We start from the raw sequence: 19,184 nt of genomic DNA on the forward strand, positions 1-19,184 counted from the left end.
AAGCTACATATTTTCAATGTTCAAATTTGGTTGTTCAAGAGTGAGAGTTCGTCATATCGATGACGTCAAGAATTGATTTTTTTTTTTTGTTTAACTTGTGCAAAGCTACTCGAGGGCTATCTGTGCTAGCCGTCCCTAATTTAGCAGGGTAAGACCAGAGGGAAGGCAGCTAGTCAACACCACCCACCGCCAACTCTTGGGCTACTATTTTACAAATGAATAGTGGGATTGACCGTCACATTATAACGCCCCACGGCTGGGAGAGCGAGCATGTTTGGTGCGACCGGGATTCGAACCAGCGACCCTCGGATTACGCTTGGCCATGCCGGCCCGTCAAGGATCGAACGTTTATAATAGAGCAAAGACACACTGGGTTATCTGCTGTGTCAACCGCGGAAATCGAATCCTGGATTTTACACTGTAATTCCGTAAACTGACCGCTGTTGCATCAGTGAAGTAGGATCTACAAATGTGTACATTACTCATAAATATAAATAAGTAATTAGTGAGGAGTAGTGAGGTACGAATGAAAAGCTAATATATGTTTAACTAGTGTTCACAGTTTAACGTTAAAAACGAGACTGATTGTATATATAAACAATGAAAATTTGTAATTTTTTTTTGTGTGTGTTAGGCATACTTACCATTGTCTTGAAATTTCTGTTGAAAACGTTGTTTATTGACATAGGTCTACAAATACAAATAATGGTAGCATGAGCCAACATTCGGGAATAACCATTTTTTATTGTTACGAGAACTGGATTTCGCATTATTTCTACAAATAATCCAAAAAATCAGTCAAAAGAGGAAACTTCGTTCCAAAATTCAAAATACATAGAAACAAAATATTAATATCATCCACACAAAATGTCCACCAAAGTCTGACATTATGCCAGTCACTTGTAATCAACAAAATCCATTAAACTAGTTGTAAAGAACAAACAGAAACAAAAAACAATTTATGGTCACTGGTAATAGACTTGTAACTTATGTTTTTGAACATTTTCGAAAGCAACTGGGAAGTACAAGATTTATCTAATTAAACTATCTGACCTAAATTAAAGATGCGAAACATAAGGAATATAAATATACATATATCAACTTGCTTAAGAGGTAAATTATTCCTTTGTTTTTAGTAATTCCCGAAATTTCGTATCGATATTAACATTGATAAAAATTAAACTTAAGGATAATTTTGCTTGAAGGAATTTTACGAAAAAAAGACAAAGGGTATTTTCTTTTAAGAATTGATTGAAAGAAATATTTCAAACACAGGAGGATAAACTGTACAAATGCACAATTTTTCATGTCAGTATTATAAACATTTATGATTTTATTGCACTATGTCAAACAGATTTGAATTATCTACCCTTTGACACTTCTCATAGTAATGAAAACTGTCAAAAACCAATCACTTCGGTAACGGCATCTTCTGGTACTAAGGAAAATGCGAAAGAATGGTGGCATCCAGAAAAAGCAAGTCTAATGGATACAAGAGCGCAGTTAGCCCTCGTGTAGCTCTGCACGAAATTCAAACAAACCAAAACAAAGCGAATATGAACTTTGTATTGTGCTAAATGCACCCATTGCATCGAAATTTTCCCTAATAAAATAATATATGGAATGACCAAAGACGGCTGTAAACGCCCTACAATGACATCCCATTGAGTTGACTGTACCTCTTGTATTTATCCATCAACTAGTTTTAGGAAAATTACTGTTGAATTATGTAAGTAACCATCTGCAAGTAATATGCAAAGAGGATTCAATATACTGGAGAGGTCAGTTGTTTTATTGTATACAATATATAATACATAAACAATTTGAAGTTTTGCCTGATTCTACATAATCTGGAAATATTCCCATATTTCATGTGTTAACCCTCCAATCACTGACACGTGTCATATTACACTTCTTCAAAAAAAAAATGCTACGATTATAAATATACATTTTACTCAGTTTCATTATACATCTGCTACAAACTAAACTAAAAACGAAATGTATTAGTACAAAACAAAAGCACATAAAGGTGTGTTTACTCCATAGTTCAATATTAAAAAGAATTATAAAAGAAAAGCTAGTCATTTGTCTATATACAAAAATATAGCATTTATGTTTTATAATATAAACCATATTTAAGAGATGGCCAGTAATCATAAGAGCCTTATTTAACATAAATTCTATCTGAGACAATTTAAAAAACAAACTTATACTTGAGACATCCAAAATAAATATAATTCCATATACATGTGGCTGTAGACAAACTGACAAGTTACCAGAGATTTAAACAATGACAAGCACGTATTGTATATTTTTTTCCCATACAGGTGTAAAATTGAATGTCATTTAATTTTTAATTTTAATTGAGGTCCGGATCTCTGACTTCATAACTAGTTACAGGCATGCTTATGGATACTCTACAATTAAATTAAGTCATGATTATGGAATAACTCTGATATAGAAAATGTTTTGTTATTAAAATCTGCTGAAAAATGAACATGTAATAAAGTCATCAAACAGTCAATTTTGATGAACTATAGTTGCCAACATTGTTGCTGTGTGAAACCCAATATTTATTTTCTTGGCCCATAGTATATACATATATATAAACTTTCATTTCTTATCTCAAAACATTGTTAGTGCCTACAATACTTGTAGATGCTTTCATTCACCCTCTTTGGGGTGTAATGCACACAGATGCAGCTGAACATAAACATTACAGGTAATACACTATCCACCGAATACACAATTAGAACATAATCTATCATTAATTAGTGCATAGGCCCTTCGTTTCAAGAACTGAAATTTTAATTATTTCATGCACAGTTTCTTAAAACAAACTGAACTACATAAAAAACATTTTAAACCAATACCCAAAGCCTAACAAAAAAACATCATTTGTAATTCAACACCCAGTGACTTCATAGCCCTTCAGATAACTTTGTTGTACTGAGCAACAAATCACACTACTAACAAGTTTATTATATCCCAAACAAGTAACTATGCATGTAAAGAAAGTCTGAGTTATTCTTTTCATAATATTTGTTTTTGTTGGGAAAAACATATTTCTCAGACTTTTTGTGACAACTACAGTACACTATTTTTTGCATGAGTTCTGTAATGCAAGTCTCAAAATGCAGTATTTCACAAGGAGTAGGTTTACAAATAACCCAGTACTTGAGTAACACAAGTCAAAACTAATATTAAACACAACTTAAAATATTCTTATGACTTTGTTTCATATTCCCTCTTTTGAAATTTGTTTTTTGTTCCAGATTGGCTGTAGTTTCAGAGAGGAAAAAAACTGTTAACTCATCAATTCTAAGTATCCAATGTCCAAGAATCAAAACTATAGAATATCAAACCATTTTAAAAGTAACCATAATGAATATACATGTCACACTGTGGTGACTGTCATTAAACATACCTTCTAAGATAGCTTATACTGTACTATTGTGTTTATTTTTTTCCTTTCTTGCTTTACTTTTGTTTTGTAAACATGTATCTGATTATTCAGAAAATGCACATGTTTGTTTCAGAAAGATTTCAAAAACATGCAAATTTTAAACCCCACCACAAAAAGTTTAAGACCTTAGGTATCCAACTTTCAATATAATTTAACTTAAGTCACATAGCACATGAAAGTTTTTGGTGTTGGAAAGTTCAAAGTAATACAAACAGTTTGAAAAAAAACAAACATAAAACAAATTTATAACTCAAGAATATGTTAAATGTACATATGCCAGTTTTAGTATCCAGGATAAAAAAAAATTAACACTTGTTTCATTATGGATAATTAAAAAACGTTTTACGCCTTAAAACAAACTGGTATTATTTTTTCACAATAAACTGTCATCAGTTGAAAGTGTTAACAAGCAAAGAATTAGATTAGAAGGTTAACCTTGTTCAACACTGGATTCAATAAATATTAGAGTCTCATAACTAAACTGCATTAATACTGTATTTTTGCATTTAGTGAAACTGGTATGAACTGAAAATTGAAGAGAAACTTTGCAGCTCGTAACATTACTTATAAAGAGGAAAACTGATATTTTTCATGTTTCATCTTTTCCTACCAAATATAACAGTACTTTTCACAGTGTAATTATTCATTGAGAGTTTGAGTAAAATATAATTTGCATGATGGATCAGAAATAACAGGAAAGAAGTCATGTCATACAGGTGTTAGTAAAGCATTTATACATGATGACATGAGACCTCTACCTGCTTTATGTCAATTTCATACATTTTAAACTCATCAAATCTTTTTGAAATACAGGAGTGAAATTGCTTAATCACATTTTAACCAATAATGAGAAGTTCATGAGCTTTATTATGATTTTAGTACATATTTGTAATTAACTTTTAAAATAAAGGGTACACAGTAAGAATAGCATCTTGAAACATAATGATACCAAAGATGACAACAACACTTTCTGCTGTTGGTAAGCCTCAAGGACATCCAAAGGTAAGCATTCTTATGAAATTTGAAACAGTTAAAACATTACAATTCTACAAACAAAAGCCCACACACACAGACATACATCAAATTTTGTTTTAATCTTCCAATAAATTTCTGCTTATATTTGTGATTATCATGTTTTTGTTTTTGTTTTAAATACACATCACAAATTGGAAAATCACAGCCAAAGTCAAATCTCATTCCATTCAAAACTATATTTTATATTTAGATGTCTCCTATAAATGAAAACAGAAGTCCTTATTATCTTAGATGCATTTGGAACTGAAATGCATGTAAACTTAACACTATCTCTTGCTAATATTTATTAAAGCATATTATCTACAGTCAGTAAGTAACATTTTGCAGATTCTCTGGTGTGTTGCTTTTAAAACCTTTGTTACAAATATAAAATAAGCAAGTGGTTTAAAGCTGACACAATCATGGCTGGCACTGGAATGCAAGTCCAACAATGATTTGGCAAACATACAAACAGTATTAAGATTTTAGTTCAATATAATTTTGCAAAAGATAAGTCAGAATATTATGTTTTCAAGATTATCATTTGTTCTCCTACAAAGTTCATAACAACTTCTGTAATAACTTTACAGAAAACTGCTTTTGTTTAGAAATGTTGCTCCTGAGTTTCATTAAACTGAGGAGAAAGTAAGGATTGCACCATGATTTAGACTGTTGAGTGCAAATATGAAGGTCTTTTAAAGGTTCTTTTTTTTCTAAAAATAGAGAATAAATTTTAATTTTAAAAACCAAAATAACATAATATTTGACTAATAAGTTTTAATTTTTAAACACATCACTAAAATTTCTAAGAAGACATCCATACTTTGTGGGTGATGATAGTTTTATCAAGTAAGTTTTGAAAATACTGATAATGAAATCTTAATCTCCCACCCAAACATAAACATAACAAAAAATGCTTACAAGACCACTATATTTCTATGGATGTTTTAAACAGTTACAATAATGAAATCAAGTATTTTGTTTGAAATGTTTTAGGTTAAATAATGTTTACCTTAAAAATTATAGATTTTTATGTTTTTTTTTTTCATTTTTAGTCTAATTCAAATAAAATAAAGGAAATACAAAATACAAGTGAAAAACATTTTTTCATATATTTTAAGTTTCACTTGGAAGCCTGATAATTGATCACACGTAAGCCTTTCTTGATGGGTTTTTTTTCCTACTGTGTGTATACAAGATAACAAAATAATAAAAATCCTGAGGTAAAATTTGCTTGTGTGGTTTCACTTATTAAAAGACAACTTACAATTCCCTGATTTTTAGTTTCATTCGTTATGAACATGAAAAGAAGAAAAATAACATTATAATGTACAATGTTTAACAAAACAACATGGAATAAAAAGAAACTTGCAGTAAAGAAGAAACAAACTTATGACCGAAGGAGAGCCAGAAAAGTTTACTTTTGGATTTCTTACGGCCTGTCACTGTAACTCTAGAGCTGACTATAAACCAGATATTTAGGTTTTCTGATTATCTGCAAGGTGCAAGATGATTCCTTCTTTATATAACAAAGTTGTGGATAATTAAAATACTGGTATACATAGTCATAAAAGCCTCGAACATGCTTTTATCAAACTTCTGTTGAAAATCTCAGGACTATTTCACACTGAGCGTGATGTATTTACAGAACACAAAAATAAAGCATAGCAATCAAGGTCTACCAGAATGCTTTCTTTGTTTGGTTATAGGCATATGGAACCTTTGGTTTCATAAAAAACCATTTTGAAATAAATGATATGGTAACCACACATCAAGATAAAGATCTTTCTTACTAAGTCATTGACTTTTTTCTTTTTTTAGAGTTCTTCATCTTTCCAGTGTACACGATACATACTATACGGTCGGTACGGGGGTCTATTCAAATCATGTATCCGCACTTCTTCAGAATGAGTGTTGAAGTACTGATATGTATGCAATACCTCTCCCAAAAGCCACTTTCTGCACACAGATTTCATATCACGAGAAACAAAAGAGTCCAACCAACGTTCATGCCAACAATGAAATAACTTAGTCCATTTTTTAGAAAGTCTTTGATGAGACATTTGAGCTTTAGTAAGACACATCGGTTTATATAGGTAACTCCCAGTGTTACAGACAAAAGACATTTTGTAAGTTTCAGGGTCAAACTTACACTCGGTGTCGTCAATTATGACCATATCTTTAGTGACCTTCCAGCTCTCCTCATAACGTAAAATTTTCCATTTTTCTGGAATGTTTTGTTCCCGATTTCCTTTCATGTGACATTGGGATTTCAGCATCTTGATTATTTGAATTAGATAGGTTTGCAGTTTTTTCCTCTTTTTTACTTTTTAACTTGCTAAAATTACCTTCTCTGTAGTTTTCCAAATGTTTGCATAATTTCAGGTTTCACAAAAGAAAAACTTTACTTACAGGAACGTCATCTTCACTGAGGTATCTGTCAATATAATCAGCCAACTTATGAGATTCACTGCCTTCATCGGAATCCTCAATTTCTGTGTCAATTAACTCAAAAGTTAATATACCATTGGCCCTGTAGAAAACTATTCGGAAGCAGCTTTCATCATTTAATGTCTGTTCTACTTTTTTCTGGTAGGCTGTTTCTGTTGTAGATGGGCATAACATTGTTGCACACAAACCTCCACCGCCACCATTTTTTACTTCCTCTTGGTAAATTTTTGCACACTTGATACAAGATTCATCACAAACGAGATGTTGCAGCTGTCGAACCGTGTTTTGAACCACTCTGTCTAATGTATAGGCAATGTAGGCCTCAACTCCAAACATTTCCCTCAGTGTATCTTCATACTGACTTCCTTCTATGTCTCCATCAATGACATTTTTTACCAGTTTCAAAAATGAAGGGTAAAAGTCTTCCACTTCAGTGTTTGATTTAGTTTTCAGGCGTACTTGAAGAGAACTTGTTTCTTTTTTATCTTTCTTTTCCTTGGCTACTTCTGCAGCTAACTGTAGAGCTTTCCAGTAGATTTTTGTCAGTCTTTCACACAAGATATTGTGTAACCTAAAGAACAAGTACCAGTTGCTGTTGCCAAATAACAATGCATACGATTCATCTCTCATCAGTGATATTTCTTGCTGGTAAGTTTTTTGCTCTTTTTTGTCATCTGATTTGAGTTTCTGATCATCATTCTCCACTTTGTCACTCTCACTGCAATTTGTAGGAAACTGAATATTTATACTTGGTCCTTCCTTTGACTGTTTCTTTGAGTTTATATCACTTCCTTCAGCCAATACATTTTTCCCTTCTTCATTAGATAAATCAACGATACCTTTATCATCGGCATGTAACTGCTCTTCACTTGCAGTTACATTACTTTTACCTTCAGCAGTTGAGTCATCATCATCATCTTCACTCTCATCTTCAACTTTTGGGCAAGGTAGAAGAAAAAATTTTGGAATAAAATTTCTCACAAAATCTTTGACTTTCCGTTTGTCATCTTTATGAAGTCCCGGTAGTCTCTTCAAATAATGAAAAATTAGCATTGCTGCATCATCTAGTACAGACTGATCAGAATATTTTACAGTCAAATGTGGTCCAACTGGTGCATCTCTAGCCCCTTCTTCAATCTTTTCATGACATTCCTCAAACACTGTTTCAATTTCATTTAATAAACTTTTGGTTCTCAGAGCTTTAATGTCATTTTGTTTAAATGTAACTCCTTGATGGTCTAGTGATTTCAGATAGTACTTTTCAATTTGCTCCCTCCAAGTTTGATTGAAAACTTTCTGTGCTTCACGCCACTCTTCGTCCTTTGCTTTCAGCCTCCTTATTACAAGTGGTAAAGCTACAACAGGATTTTTCTTCAAACCTTCAATGATGTCAGTTGCCTTTTCTCCATATATTCTTCTGATTGCACATTGATGTACTGTAGCAGATGTTCCACCTAAAGTGTCATCTAAATGAAACTGGTCTTTTTCTTCGGGTGTCATTCTTGAGATTTTTTTCTGTACACCTTCAAGAACACGAATTGTTGACAAGTTAATTTCCAAAACAACGTCCAACTCAAATCTCTCGTCTTCGCACCTATACATGTATTCCTCAAACTGAGTTTTCCTTGAAGATACAAAAGTGGAATCTTCAGACCAACATGGAAAAGAGACCCAAGTATCATTTAATACTTCCTTACAAAGAGGGGTGCGACCACTCGATTTTGGATGAGGATAATTCTGTGGTAAAGCTCTATAACTAGCACCACTTTTTTTACAAGAAGAATAGTCAATTTCCATTATATCATTCTCACTTAGCTTTTCCTTTCTGTTCTTGGAATATTTAGCTGAAAAAGTCTCATATTTTTTACTACCTTCTTCATAGCCTAAAAAGTTTTTTAACCATTTAAGAAGTTCTGAAAATTTCCCCAGAAAAGGAGTTACAAGGTACACAAGTTCTGAAGAAGAAACTATCTCTTCATTATATAGCATTAAACACTTCAAAAAGTTTTCATACACATCTTGGCTTCTTAGTGCTTTTCGTACTTGATCAAAAAATGCAAATTCATTCAGTGTTCCAAATTTTCCCGCTTCAGCTAAAGAAACATCTTTAAAACTGGTTAATCTTCTTCTTTTAGGAAAACAATGCCACATAGAAGGGGCAGGATGTTTAGTGCTCGTTACTACATTTTTTAGAACTGTTGAGTTGTCCTGAACATCAGTAGTTAGACACTCTGCTGAGGATGTAGGTATGTCTCCTGTGGTAACGTCACTACTAGACATTTCTTTGTTGTCTACACTGGTACTTGCTTCTTTGTTTTCACTTGCAACAACTTCAGGTAAAAAGTTACTAAATTCTTCAAGTAAATCCTCTTGATCTTGAAACAGTCTTGCAATATGTGCATAAACATCAATTTCAAGAAGGGGGTTACATCCTCCTTGTTTATCTTCTTTTACCCCCTTTTGTTGTTTTTGGTAAGCATGCAGGACTTCTAAAAACTCTCTGTAAACATCTGGTTGATTTTGAAATCGAGATTTGACCTTATTAACGTAGTTAATTGCATGCTTAAATCCCACAGGATCTTTAACAGTCCTATTAGAAACTGGTTCTGGTTGTTTATTACTTTGAGATTCTTGTACGAGCTGTTGACTCTGCGTGCTTTCAGATACGGGGTGAATAGAAGCCGAAGTTGCAGTTGATAAGATCACGTTGCCGTGTGCAACATTTTGATCACTTGTACTTGACATGATGGTGCTATGTTCTTTGGGTAAAGGAGCTGTTACAGTTGCCGTTTCAGTTGTATCTGGCTTCATTGGCTGTTGCACCTTCTGAGAATGTGCTGTAAAATTAACTGGTTCAAAATTTTGCAAACGTATTTTGTACCCTGGAGGAAGAAATGAATTAAAGCCTAGAATTAAATGTGGATAGCCTTTAAAAAGAGTAGAAACTTGATGAATCACAGATAGTGTATCCATGCTTTGTGATTTGAATTCCTTCATAATGTCCAAAAATTCATTATAGACTTCTGGTTGATTTTTAAACTGAATCTTTACTTCATCTAAGTATGACAGAGCATTTTCAACTTTTAAACAACTAGAACCTTGCTGAGAATTATTGACATGTGCTGGATATGAGTGTACTGATGCAATACCTGTAACAGGACCTTGCATAAACTGTTGTTGTTGACTTTGACTTTGTAATATGGGACTACATAAAACATCTATTGGAGTTTCTGTATCTTGGGGCTGAGTGGTGAGCGACATTGTGCTTGGACTGGAAGCACTGGAATTAATGGAATCCAAAGAAAGAGTTGGCATGATGGTACTTTTTAAAACCTCAGTGAGTTCTTACACAAATCTTCTTGGGTCAGTCAAAATTTGCAATCACTTTACCAAATTCACATCTGAAATAGGAGTAAAAATATTCACATCAAACATGTGCATATATATCATGAAATATGCATGAAAACATCAAGCATAACAAAAGAAATTACTCAACCAATCAAAACATAACATAGGAAAATTCTTCTCCAATCATCACAGCCATACATTCACATTGATTAAAAGTTAAACGTTTTCTTAATCTGAAAATGTATTACTGATACATGTCCACCCCTACATTCAAAAAACTATCTTCCTAAAGCATCTGCTTACGATTACATGCCACTAGTCTTGAGGTAGCATCCACCTAACTTCATGTTTTTTTAAACCTGAACTATGCTGGTGCATGATGACAACATGCAACAGAAGCACTTTAACGACAGGAGGGTAACAACTACCATGAACAGTAACTAGGTACTTGAAATTCAGGTAACTTCATTCTTTGACAAGGGAAGAAACAAAATGTACACTGGAAGTATGGGGAAAAGAAGAGCCAAATACATAAATATATGAATGATGGCAATCACAAACTAAAATGAGGAGGAAAAAAATGTAATCAGAAAGGTGGTATAAAGGACTGTTCAGAGAGGCAATACCTATAACAGGAACTTGCATAAACTGTTGACTTTGACTTTGTAATATGGGACTACATGAAACATCTATTGAAGTTTCTGTATCTTGGGGCTCAGTGGTGAGCAACACTCTCCATTGGACAGAGAGGCATGTGAAGAAAGAAGGACTGGAATAAAATAGAGAACAAGGAAAGAAAAGACTATGTGGCACTGAGAAGGGCAAACAAAATGTTGTGGATAATGCTGCCTGATAACCAAATATTTGTGGTCAAATAACCAAGTAGAGAAGGTAAAAAGATAATGTATATTAGGCAGGCCAAGAGTAAAAAAAGGGTATAGGAAACAGTGGCAATAAACAAACAACTTAAACTGACAAAGTGGAAAAGAAGCAAGAAAAATGAGACAAGAAGGCTATACAATTGAAGAATCCAGTCCAATGAGCAATGATTCTGACAAATCCTCTAAGTGCACAGGGAAGGATGATATTCGTCTATGAAACAGCTATGTGCGAGGTTGAAGCAAGAGGAAGGAGTCACTAGGCAAAGAAATAAAGGATCTGGTTGCCAAATGAGAAAGCAGAAGAAACCAAGATTCAGTTGGCCAAGGAGGATCCAGCAAGAGAGGTGTTGCAAACCAAGGCAAGGAAACAAAGAGGGAATATGCATGTAAAATAAGCAAGACAAGTCAGAGTATTAACAGTTAGAACCACAGGATAAAAGACCAAAGGACAAAAGAGAGGAAGCATTTGATTTTAGAGGGATAAGCAAAAGTATCTATGAGAGGCATGTCCAACTCAATCAATGAAAAAACCCAGGGGAAGAGAGATCATTCTGTAGGGTAAATGCAGTCCAACTGGATGGATAACTTAAACTGGAGAGTCCCAAGGAACAATGCTCCAAAAACAATGTTTTGAACCATATTTTGAAAAGCAAACTAATCCCAATTTATTAAATTCTTGGGTCCACAAGGAAGAGCAAAATTCCCTTATGTTTTACTCAGGGTAGTCCATGAGTAATAGTGCAGTAATGTATATGATGTTTACAATCCACAAAGTCATGAGGTAGTCTTATGAAACATCCATCCCAAAAGAGTTTGTTGCTGTCAGGATAACTATTTATTGGTCTTCTGGTAGCTAGTGTGGATTTGGAAACATACCTGACCAGGCAACACCCACCAGTAAGTAGAATCCAAATGAAAAGGATAATACAATATCCAAAAAATAATAAACATCTCTAACAATCTAACTTGGAAGTGAAGAATAGCCACAAGGGATGTATCTGAAAACTATGCCAACTACCAAATCATGTATATAATGAGATATAAATGTATTAGGTGTGGTCTACATACCAGCCTGTACAATTTCCTCCAGCAAAAAAAATATAACTAAGCTGCCAGGGACATCAACATATAGTGAACTTGATGAGATGAAACCTGAAGATGTTTCTGTTCCACAAATGAAAACCTAGAGTAAGCAATATGAACCAATTGATGAACCCAACCTGTCAAAGTGACAGAGAATACATCACACGACACTATGGAGTCCCAAAGAGAAACAAATGATCACAACAACACCAAAACTCTTCAGTGCATGCAACATAAAATAATCATATAAATGAGTAATAGGTGAAAGATGACTAAAAGAGAAAGCCTTATCCCCTTCTCTAGCCACTAAAGGACCTATCTAGATACAACAGAGCAAAGATAAAATGGCAAATAATTCTGTGAACAGGAATTGCAAACACAACAAAAGATAAAATAAGTCTTAAAAAGAGAGGTGATACAGGTTCTAAAAGTGGACAAGATATGGCATGGAGGACCTCTATTAGATACCAATTATGAACCTGGAAATGATGTTGAGGATAGACAACCTGAAAATATTTCAGAAATTGAAAAAAATGCAGTTCAGTGGAATGAGAAAAATTAAAATCATGCCTGAGAGACAACTGATGATGTGTAAACCATTTCCATTGAAAAACATCAAAATTAGAATGCCAAATAGACCACACTAATAAAAATGCCACCCAGCAGTCAATTGCTGATGTTTTGCAATGGATTGCATAAAAGCCAGGTGTAAAGTCTGAAATGGTAATCACTGGATGAAAAATGTTCAGTTGAAGTTGACATAAAAGTGTTAGCCAAAGAAGAAACAGAAGAGGTTGGTACTTCTGAAGATACTGGAAGAGTGGGAGCCAAAGCTGAGCCAACCAATATAGTAATACCAGAATAACTCAACAGGATGAAAAGTGAATGAGTGCAAGAACTCTGGATACCAGATGAACCAGAAGTATGCATGATGATGAAAATTTGTCCAATCCTAATTAAGAGCATCTATGCCTGAAGCAGAGAGTGAGATTCAGGAGACCAGAAGAATGGAAACAGTTCCTATGAAAAAGTTGTGGATGAAGCATCCATTCTATGAGAATTATGTAAGAATGAAGTAATTGGTCAGCCACTAAATTCATTAAACCTGGAACATAACAAGTAAGAAAAAAATCTTATGACTATGGGCCCTAAAGAGGAGATCCTACCTTTGAAAATAAAGATATGAATTGAGTGCTCCTTACTTGGAAATGTAAGAGACCACCGTCAAATTGTCAGAGTACAAAGCATTACTACCTTTCCCTTGCAACAATACCAGTTTTCAAGACATGGCTCAATGAACTGCTCGAATCCCTAAGAGAATGATGTGGAGATAAGATTCCTCTTTCTTGTGTTTCTATGCAGGAGATTATTCTGGTATATGTATATAAAATATTTATAACTATAATTTCTTGTAACTTCCTGTCAGAGTCTCAAACTCAGCTTAGTAATAATATATATTTGTTATATGTATAATTTATTTGCATATTAGAAATTAATAAGGAATTTCTTCAGAACTGAGTGAAAAAATTAAATACCAATATTTTTACAAATGCAGGGTTAATGTAAACCTTGCTATCTGTAAGTAATACCACATAACAAGAGTTGGAAATAAAGAATGAAAGAATCCAAGTACCCCTTATTGTTTCAATATGTGACTTGAAATTGTTTCAAATTATTCCCACTATCTAGTAATCAAATTGGTTAAACTGATTATTGCCACAAAAATAATAAAGTAAAATTAGTGTTTCTCATGATTTCATCTACCATGTAATCACAATACTGCCACCATGTTATTCCTTATTAATCATTTCACATTTATTCAGCTAAATTAATAATCCCAACTCCTGAAACATAACTAATTTAAATAAAGGATTCCAGTTATTACAGTTTTAAATTATTCCAACTATCCAAGTAATTGAATTACCACCATCATATTTGTTATTAAAAACAATTATACAAAATGGGTTATTTGTACTATACCTTTTATGGATATCATAATCTAACTTGTAATGTTTGTAACATTAGAAGTTTTAGTTTTTTTTTTAATAAGTTTGTGAAAGTAGTCAATTAATTGAATGTAACTGGTTAGAGAGTCCAATAATTAGTCAACTAATTCAACTAACTACCCACCTCTGCTTAATAAATAACTAATGGCAAGGCAAACTGAAAGTGATTTTGGCAAAGCATATTATGCAATTTAGAAAAAAACTTATTGTTGAATACGTGTGTGTGTGTGTGTGTGTGTGTGTATGTTTTAGTACAAAACAATTTCACCTGAAACATGACAATGTACAAAACTAAAATTAAAAAATTTCAATTAACTCTGCTAGAAAGCCTATTAGATCTACTTTAAACTCAACACTTAGCAAATATTAGCTCACAGTACTTTGGTTGTGCTTTAGTCCTTTTGAAAATTGCTAGGCAGTTTTTAACTGTGCATTATATAGATAGTCTAGCACTGAAAAAATACTGTTGTACATCTGCATGTAATTCTTAACAGAACAAAATTACTACTTGATTTCCCATGTAATATTTTAAGAATGTCTTCAAAATAAAATTATAAAGCTGTCTCTAGCTGCCTAGCCACTTTCTCATTTTTTCCCCTACACTAACCTTATAGTTGTACCTCTTAAGCCTATTAAGAAACTCAAATATTTGAGTCTTGATTTACGTTGGTCAGTTCTTTTTCAAACTGTACTTAACATGCTTATTGTTATTTTCACAAGTACAGTAGAAGTGTTATCTGTCACATCCTGAAAATAATTGTCTGTTGCCAACATACACCAAAAATGGTGGCAGGTTCCCTCAAAGGTTTTCTTGGGTGGTCTGTGTGGCCACTAAAAATCTGCCCATGAAAGTCAAAATTTAATGACTATTTCCTTTACAAGATCACATTTATGTCACGAGACAAGAATGAAAACAACAAAGTTATATTGAGAATTATTTGCAATGATATCATCAAATATCAAGTCAATTTTTTACCATTATCCAATTGTTCATGAACCGAGACTATCTGACCTCACATTCAGCCACTTCTCAGGTACAGCATGTCCACCAGCATGGTGGAAGCAAACAACATGGACACTAACAAAACATTAGCTACATTACACTTTGTATATGGTGGATTTATAGGGTTACACACATTTTCCAATTTTCTCTGAAAGAATGTGCATATTTTGCAGACATATATGACCAAAAAATATTGCAAATGAGGATGTTTGAAGCCTGTTCCCAAGAAAATGAACAAAGTGGTCTTGAAATGGTCAACTATTTCATTAGAAAGGAAAATTAATGTTCCCTGTAAAAGGAAGTAAAATAACTCAAATTCAACTAAAGGGGGATAAAATAAAATCTGTAGTCTCACTACAGGAAGGGATTGTTATGAAATTTAAGTACAAGCACACATGTAGATACCACCAACTACTAAATTAGGTGTGTGCATGTTGGGGAAAGGGCAATGGATAAAACAAGGTTTCCATTTTATATTTTGGTGGTATGCGAATCAATAAAAGGCACACGATTCCAAGGATAATTGTGGTTGTGCATGGCTCGGAAGATAAAAAATAGAGATATAAGAAATAAATAAAATATCTGGTATTTATATACAACAACAGAGAAATGAAAAAACAGCTGAAAATCACACTGTGCTAACAGTCTTTCACTTCTTTTGGCCAGACCATTATTGTACAACCAGATAGAGTCCTTAATCATGTTGATCATTTGAACATTATTAGCCAAGATCTCTGATTTGTGACATGGTATGGACAATTCCTTGAGTTGGTGGTTGCTATTATTATGTAATTGAACTGATTGAAGGGAAAAAAATGTAATGATGAACAAATGGGTATACTGAGTTAACAGCAAAATTGTGTGGACCCACTGTCACATCCAGAGAATTTAAAGTTATCTTGGTGATAGGTTGAATGTTGTGTATAAATGTGAGAGCAGATGAGTAGCAGTAGACAAGAACGAAATTTGATCATACTGTTTATGAAGTATAAAAGGTCATTGTTTCATAGTGTGAAGTGTATTGGACATGATGATGTACAATTGTGCACTTGTGTTACTGTCTTAGTATCAGATGCAAAGCTGGATGAGGATATACTAAAGAGAACAAATGATCAAGACAAGAAATATAACCAACAAAAGAGAGAGAGGAATTACAGAAAATAATAGAAAAGATATTAAAAATGGTTGAGCTATGATGAAGAGAAGGTTCATGTTTTGGAAAGTTTGTTGAGAAATTAACACAAGAGGTCTAAAAAAATGTGATTTTGAAGGTTGTACAAACTTCAGAGTAGACTGCCAGGAAACACAAAGACAGTCATAACCACTGGTGGGGAAGTGAAAACAAGGAACAAAAAAAAAGCAGAGCACAGAATCTTCCAAGCAGAGAAAATGTTCAAGAAAATGAAAAAAAAAAGTCTTATGCTCATTGAAGCAGCTTTTTTAGAAATGCACTCATAATTATCAAGCAATGCTGTACCTTTACAGACCATTTTAATATGCAAACTATATGATGCAAAAACCTTGGATGTTGGGACTTCCTAGTGAAATGACAAATCAACAAGTCTTCACTCACTTCATTGCTAAGGTAAGTAGAAGTTCAACAAATTTTGTTGTTCCCAATTTCAACATGTAGCTGTGTTAAATAAATTCAATCCAATAACCAAACTCTCACATATTAAAGAAAGTATTACCATAATCCCACGACAAAACAGAAACAGATTTAAAGAAAAATTTACTGAAAATGTACACAATGTGCTGAACACCATGTTGCAAAAACATTGGTTAAATATTTTAATATTTATGACTTGAGGAAAGTTGATAAACACAGTAAATATAAAGATGATTCCAAGAAGATACATGCCAGGAGGAAACTGTGGAATATTCCAGTTGTAATGCAGTAATATTTTCCATGCTGACCATTAATTTCTGTAACTCATCCTCTCATATTGTACTTGTGATGTTTATTAATTAATAAACCATAATTTCCAATAAACAAATGAAACTCTCACAAATTAAAATATAGCTCCTTCCCCCTGCCAGTCATGAGTACACTGTTTAGGAGAACAGATCAATCTATGACATACCTGGAAGAAAATCTGGGGTCAGGTTTACTTGTAGCCTTTTTCTGAAGCAATCAACAATGACCCATGAAAAGCTTAGAACATCAAACTTTCCCAAACTGTCCATTAAATGCTTGTTAACACCTGAATCTACTAATTATCACTACTTCTTTTCTACATCAATGCTTAGACTGTGCAGGCCTAGTACATGAAAACATTTCAGAAGGTTATTACTCAAAACAGAGCTATTTAACATGGTTATAGAATTTAACTTAGAATATAAAATGTGATGATTTCTTATGCCATTTAAAAGAGTTCTACAGTTTTGTAGAACATTATGCTGTGTAGTTTGTTTGTTTTTAATTGTAAAACAACATTTGTATCTTATCTAGCACCAAGTAACCTAGGCCAACTTTGAATGTCACCTGTGTCTATTGTCTTCCATTCATTGTACCTCGAAACTTTTTCTGGTTTACTGTTGAGATTTATGTTTTGCTTTTTAAGACAAAGTAGAAGTTCAAAGAGTGGAAATCTGAATCCACCAGGTGCGAGATATAACACAAAGTTTGGATAGTGAGTGCTTCAATAAAGACTGAAAAAAAATATTATGTGCACTCACCATCTAAGATAATTTATCTGCAGTCATCATCAACCAATTATATCAGGTTTTAGCCTATTTATTTGATGAAATTGAACAACCATACTCCTTTTATACCACTGTATGCAGAATACTAGACATTAGCACCATTTTAGAGTATAATTTATTTCTCACTCTTTTTAAGCAGGGTTTCATTTTATATTTTAAATTCCTTTTTTATCATTTTGTTTCTCAATGAATCTTTGTCAGTACTACGAGTAAGAAAAGTTTGAAGATCATAATATCATTCATTCATTTAAGAGTTTCTTTGATATAGGATAAAAACAAATACAGCATTTGCCACTTAATGTACATGTTTTGGTAGTCTGGCTACCAAAAACAAAAATTGGGCACAAGTTCTGTGTCTATTTTTTGACTGATTTTAACCAAACTTGGTATGTATTTCATAAACTGGTGGCCCCAAAAGAATGTCCTACTGTGTTCAATATTCTAGTATAAACCTCCTTGTAACTCTCAAAAAGCCTATCTCCTTGTCTTTTATGCCCACAGTATTTTTCTTTCTCAATCAAATTGGTCATGCACACCTTGGTTCCTCCAGGAAAGGGAAGTAGCATGGTTGCTATTTGGATTTGGTCCCCTAAGTCACTCTCCGAGTCTTAATACCTTACCTGTTCATTGCCAGGTAATTATAAAATTTATAAAGCTTACCATATCATTAAATACAACAACAGCCATCAACACAATACCAGACTAGTCTTAGACCTAATTAATATTTTATAATTTAACTGGAATTTTCATTCTGATGCAAGATAGCAGGTTTAACTAAAACTTAAGAATAAGACACATACTAAAGTTAAATTACATGCTATTAGAAATGGTGCCCAATTAGACAAATAATAAATTATAAAACATAACTGTAATTATCATGAGATACTGTATGAAATAAGACAATATAGCTTCAAAATATAAATGTGAGGTTGCCTCTAACCTAACCCAAGGCGCAGGAAATAGGCCTAGCTCTAACTAAAAAACAAGAAAGAACAAATGTATGACGCTACCACAATAGTACTCAACGTTTCCAGTGCGTATTTTGTTATTTTCATGTGTAACTGTAAGGTATAAGTAACAGGGTATTATTAATTTTACAAAATAACTTTCAATTATAGCTACTATCACCATGTAAACCAAAACAGTACTTCACTAGTCCAGAAGTGGAACTTAGTACCAATGAGTGTGATACATTGGTAGTGGTACTATTGGTTTTTAACAGTATT

General features: G+C 33.1%; 1 protein-coding gene and 1 pseudogene across 2 annotated transcripts in view; both read right to left on the reverse strand.

The window, feature by feature from the left end:
- The window catches only part of LOC143250988 (protein C19orf12 homolog), a 31,409-nt gene that overhangs the window by 12,021 nt on the left and 204 nt on the right, over window positions 1–19,184 (reverse strand). The window contains exon 2 of the mRNA XM_076502250.1: window positions 645–775. Within this exon, the coding sequence (XP_076358365.1) occupies window positions 645–775 (131 nt within the window). The remainder of the gene's footprint in view (window positions 1–644; window positions 776–19,184) is intronic.
- Window positions 725–19,124, reverse strand: LOC143250986 (paired amphipathic helix protein Sin3a pseudogene; annotated as a pseudogene). Its single transcript, XR_013028456.1, has 2 exons — window positions 18,969–19,124; window positions 725–10,332 (listed from the first exon to the last, which is right to left on the reverse strand). The product of XR_013028456.1 is annotated as a paired amphipathic helix protein Sin3a pseudogene (transcript).

Source organism: Tachypleus tridentatus, chromosome 5, assembly GCF_004210375.1.
Source record: "Tachypleus tridentatus isolate NWPU-2018 chromosome 5, ASM421037v1, whole genome shotgun sequence".
Lineage (NCBI taxonomy): Eukaryota > Metazoa > Arthropoda > Merostomata > Xiphosura > Limulidae > Tachypleus > Tachypleus tridentatus.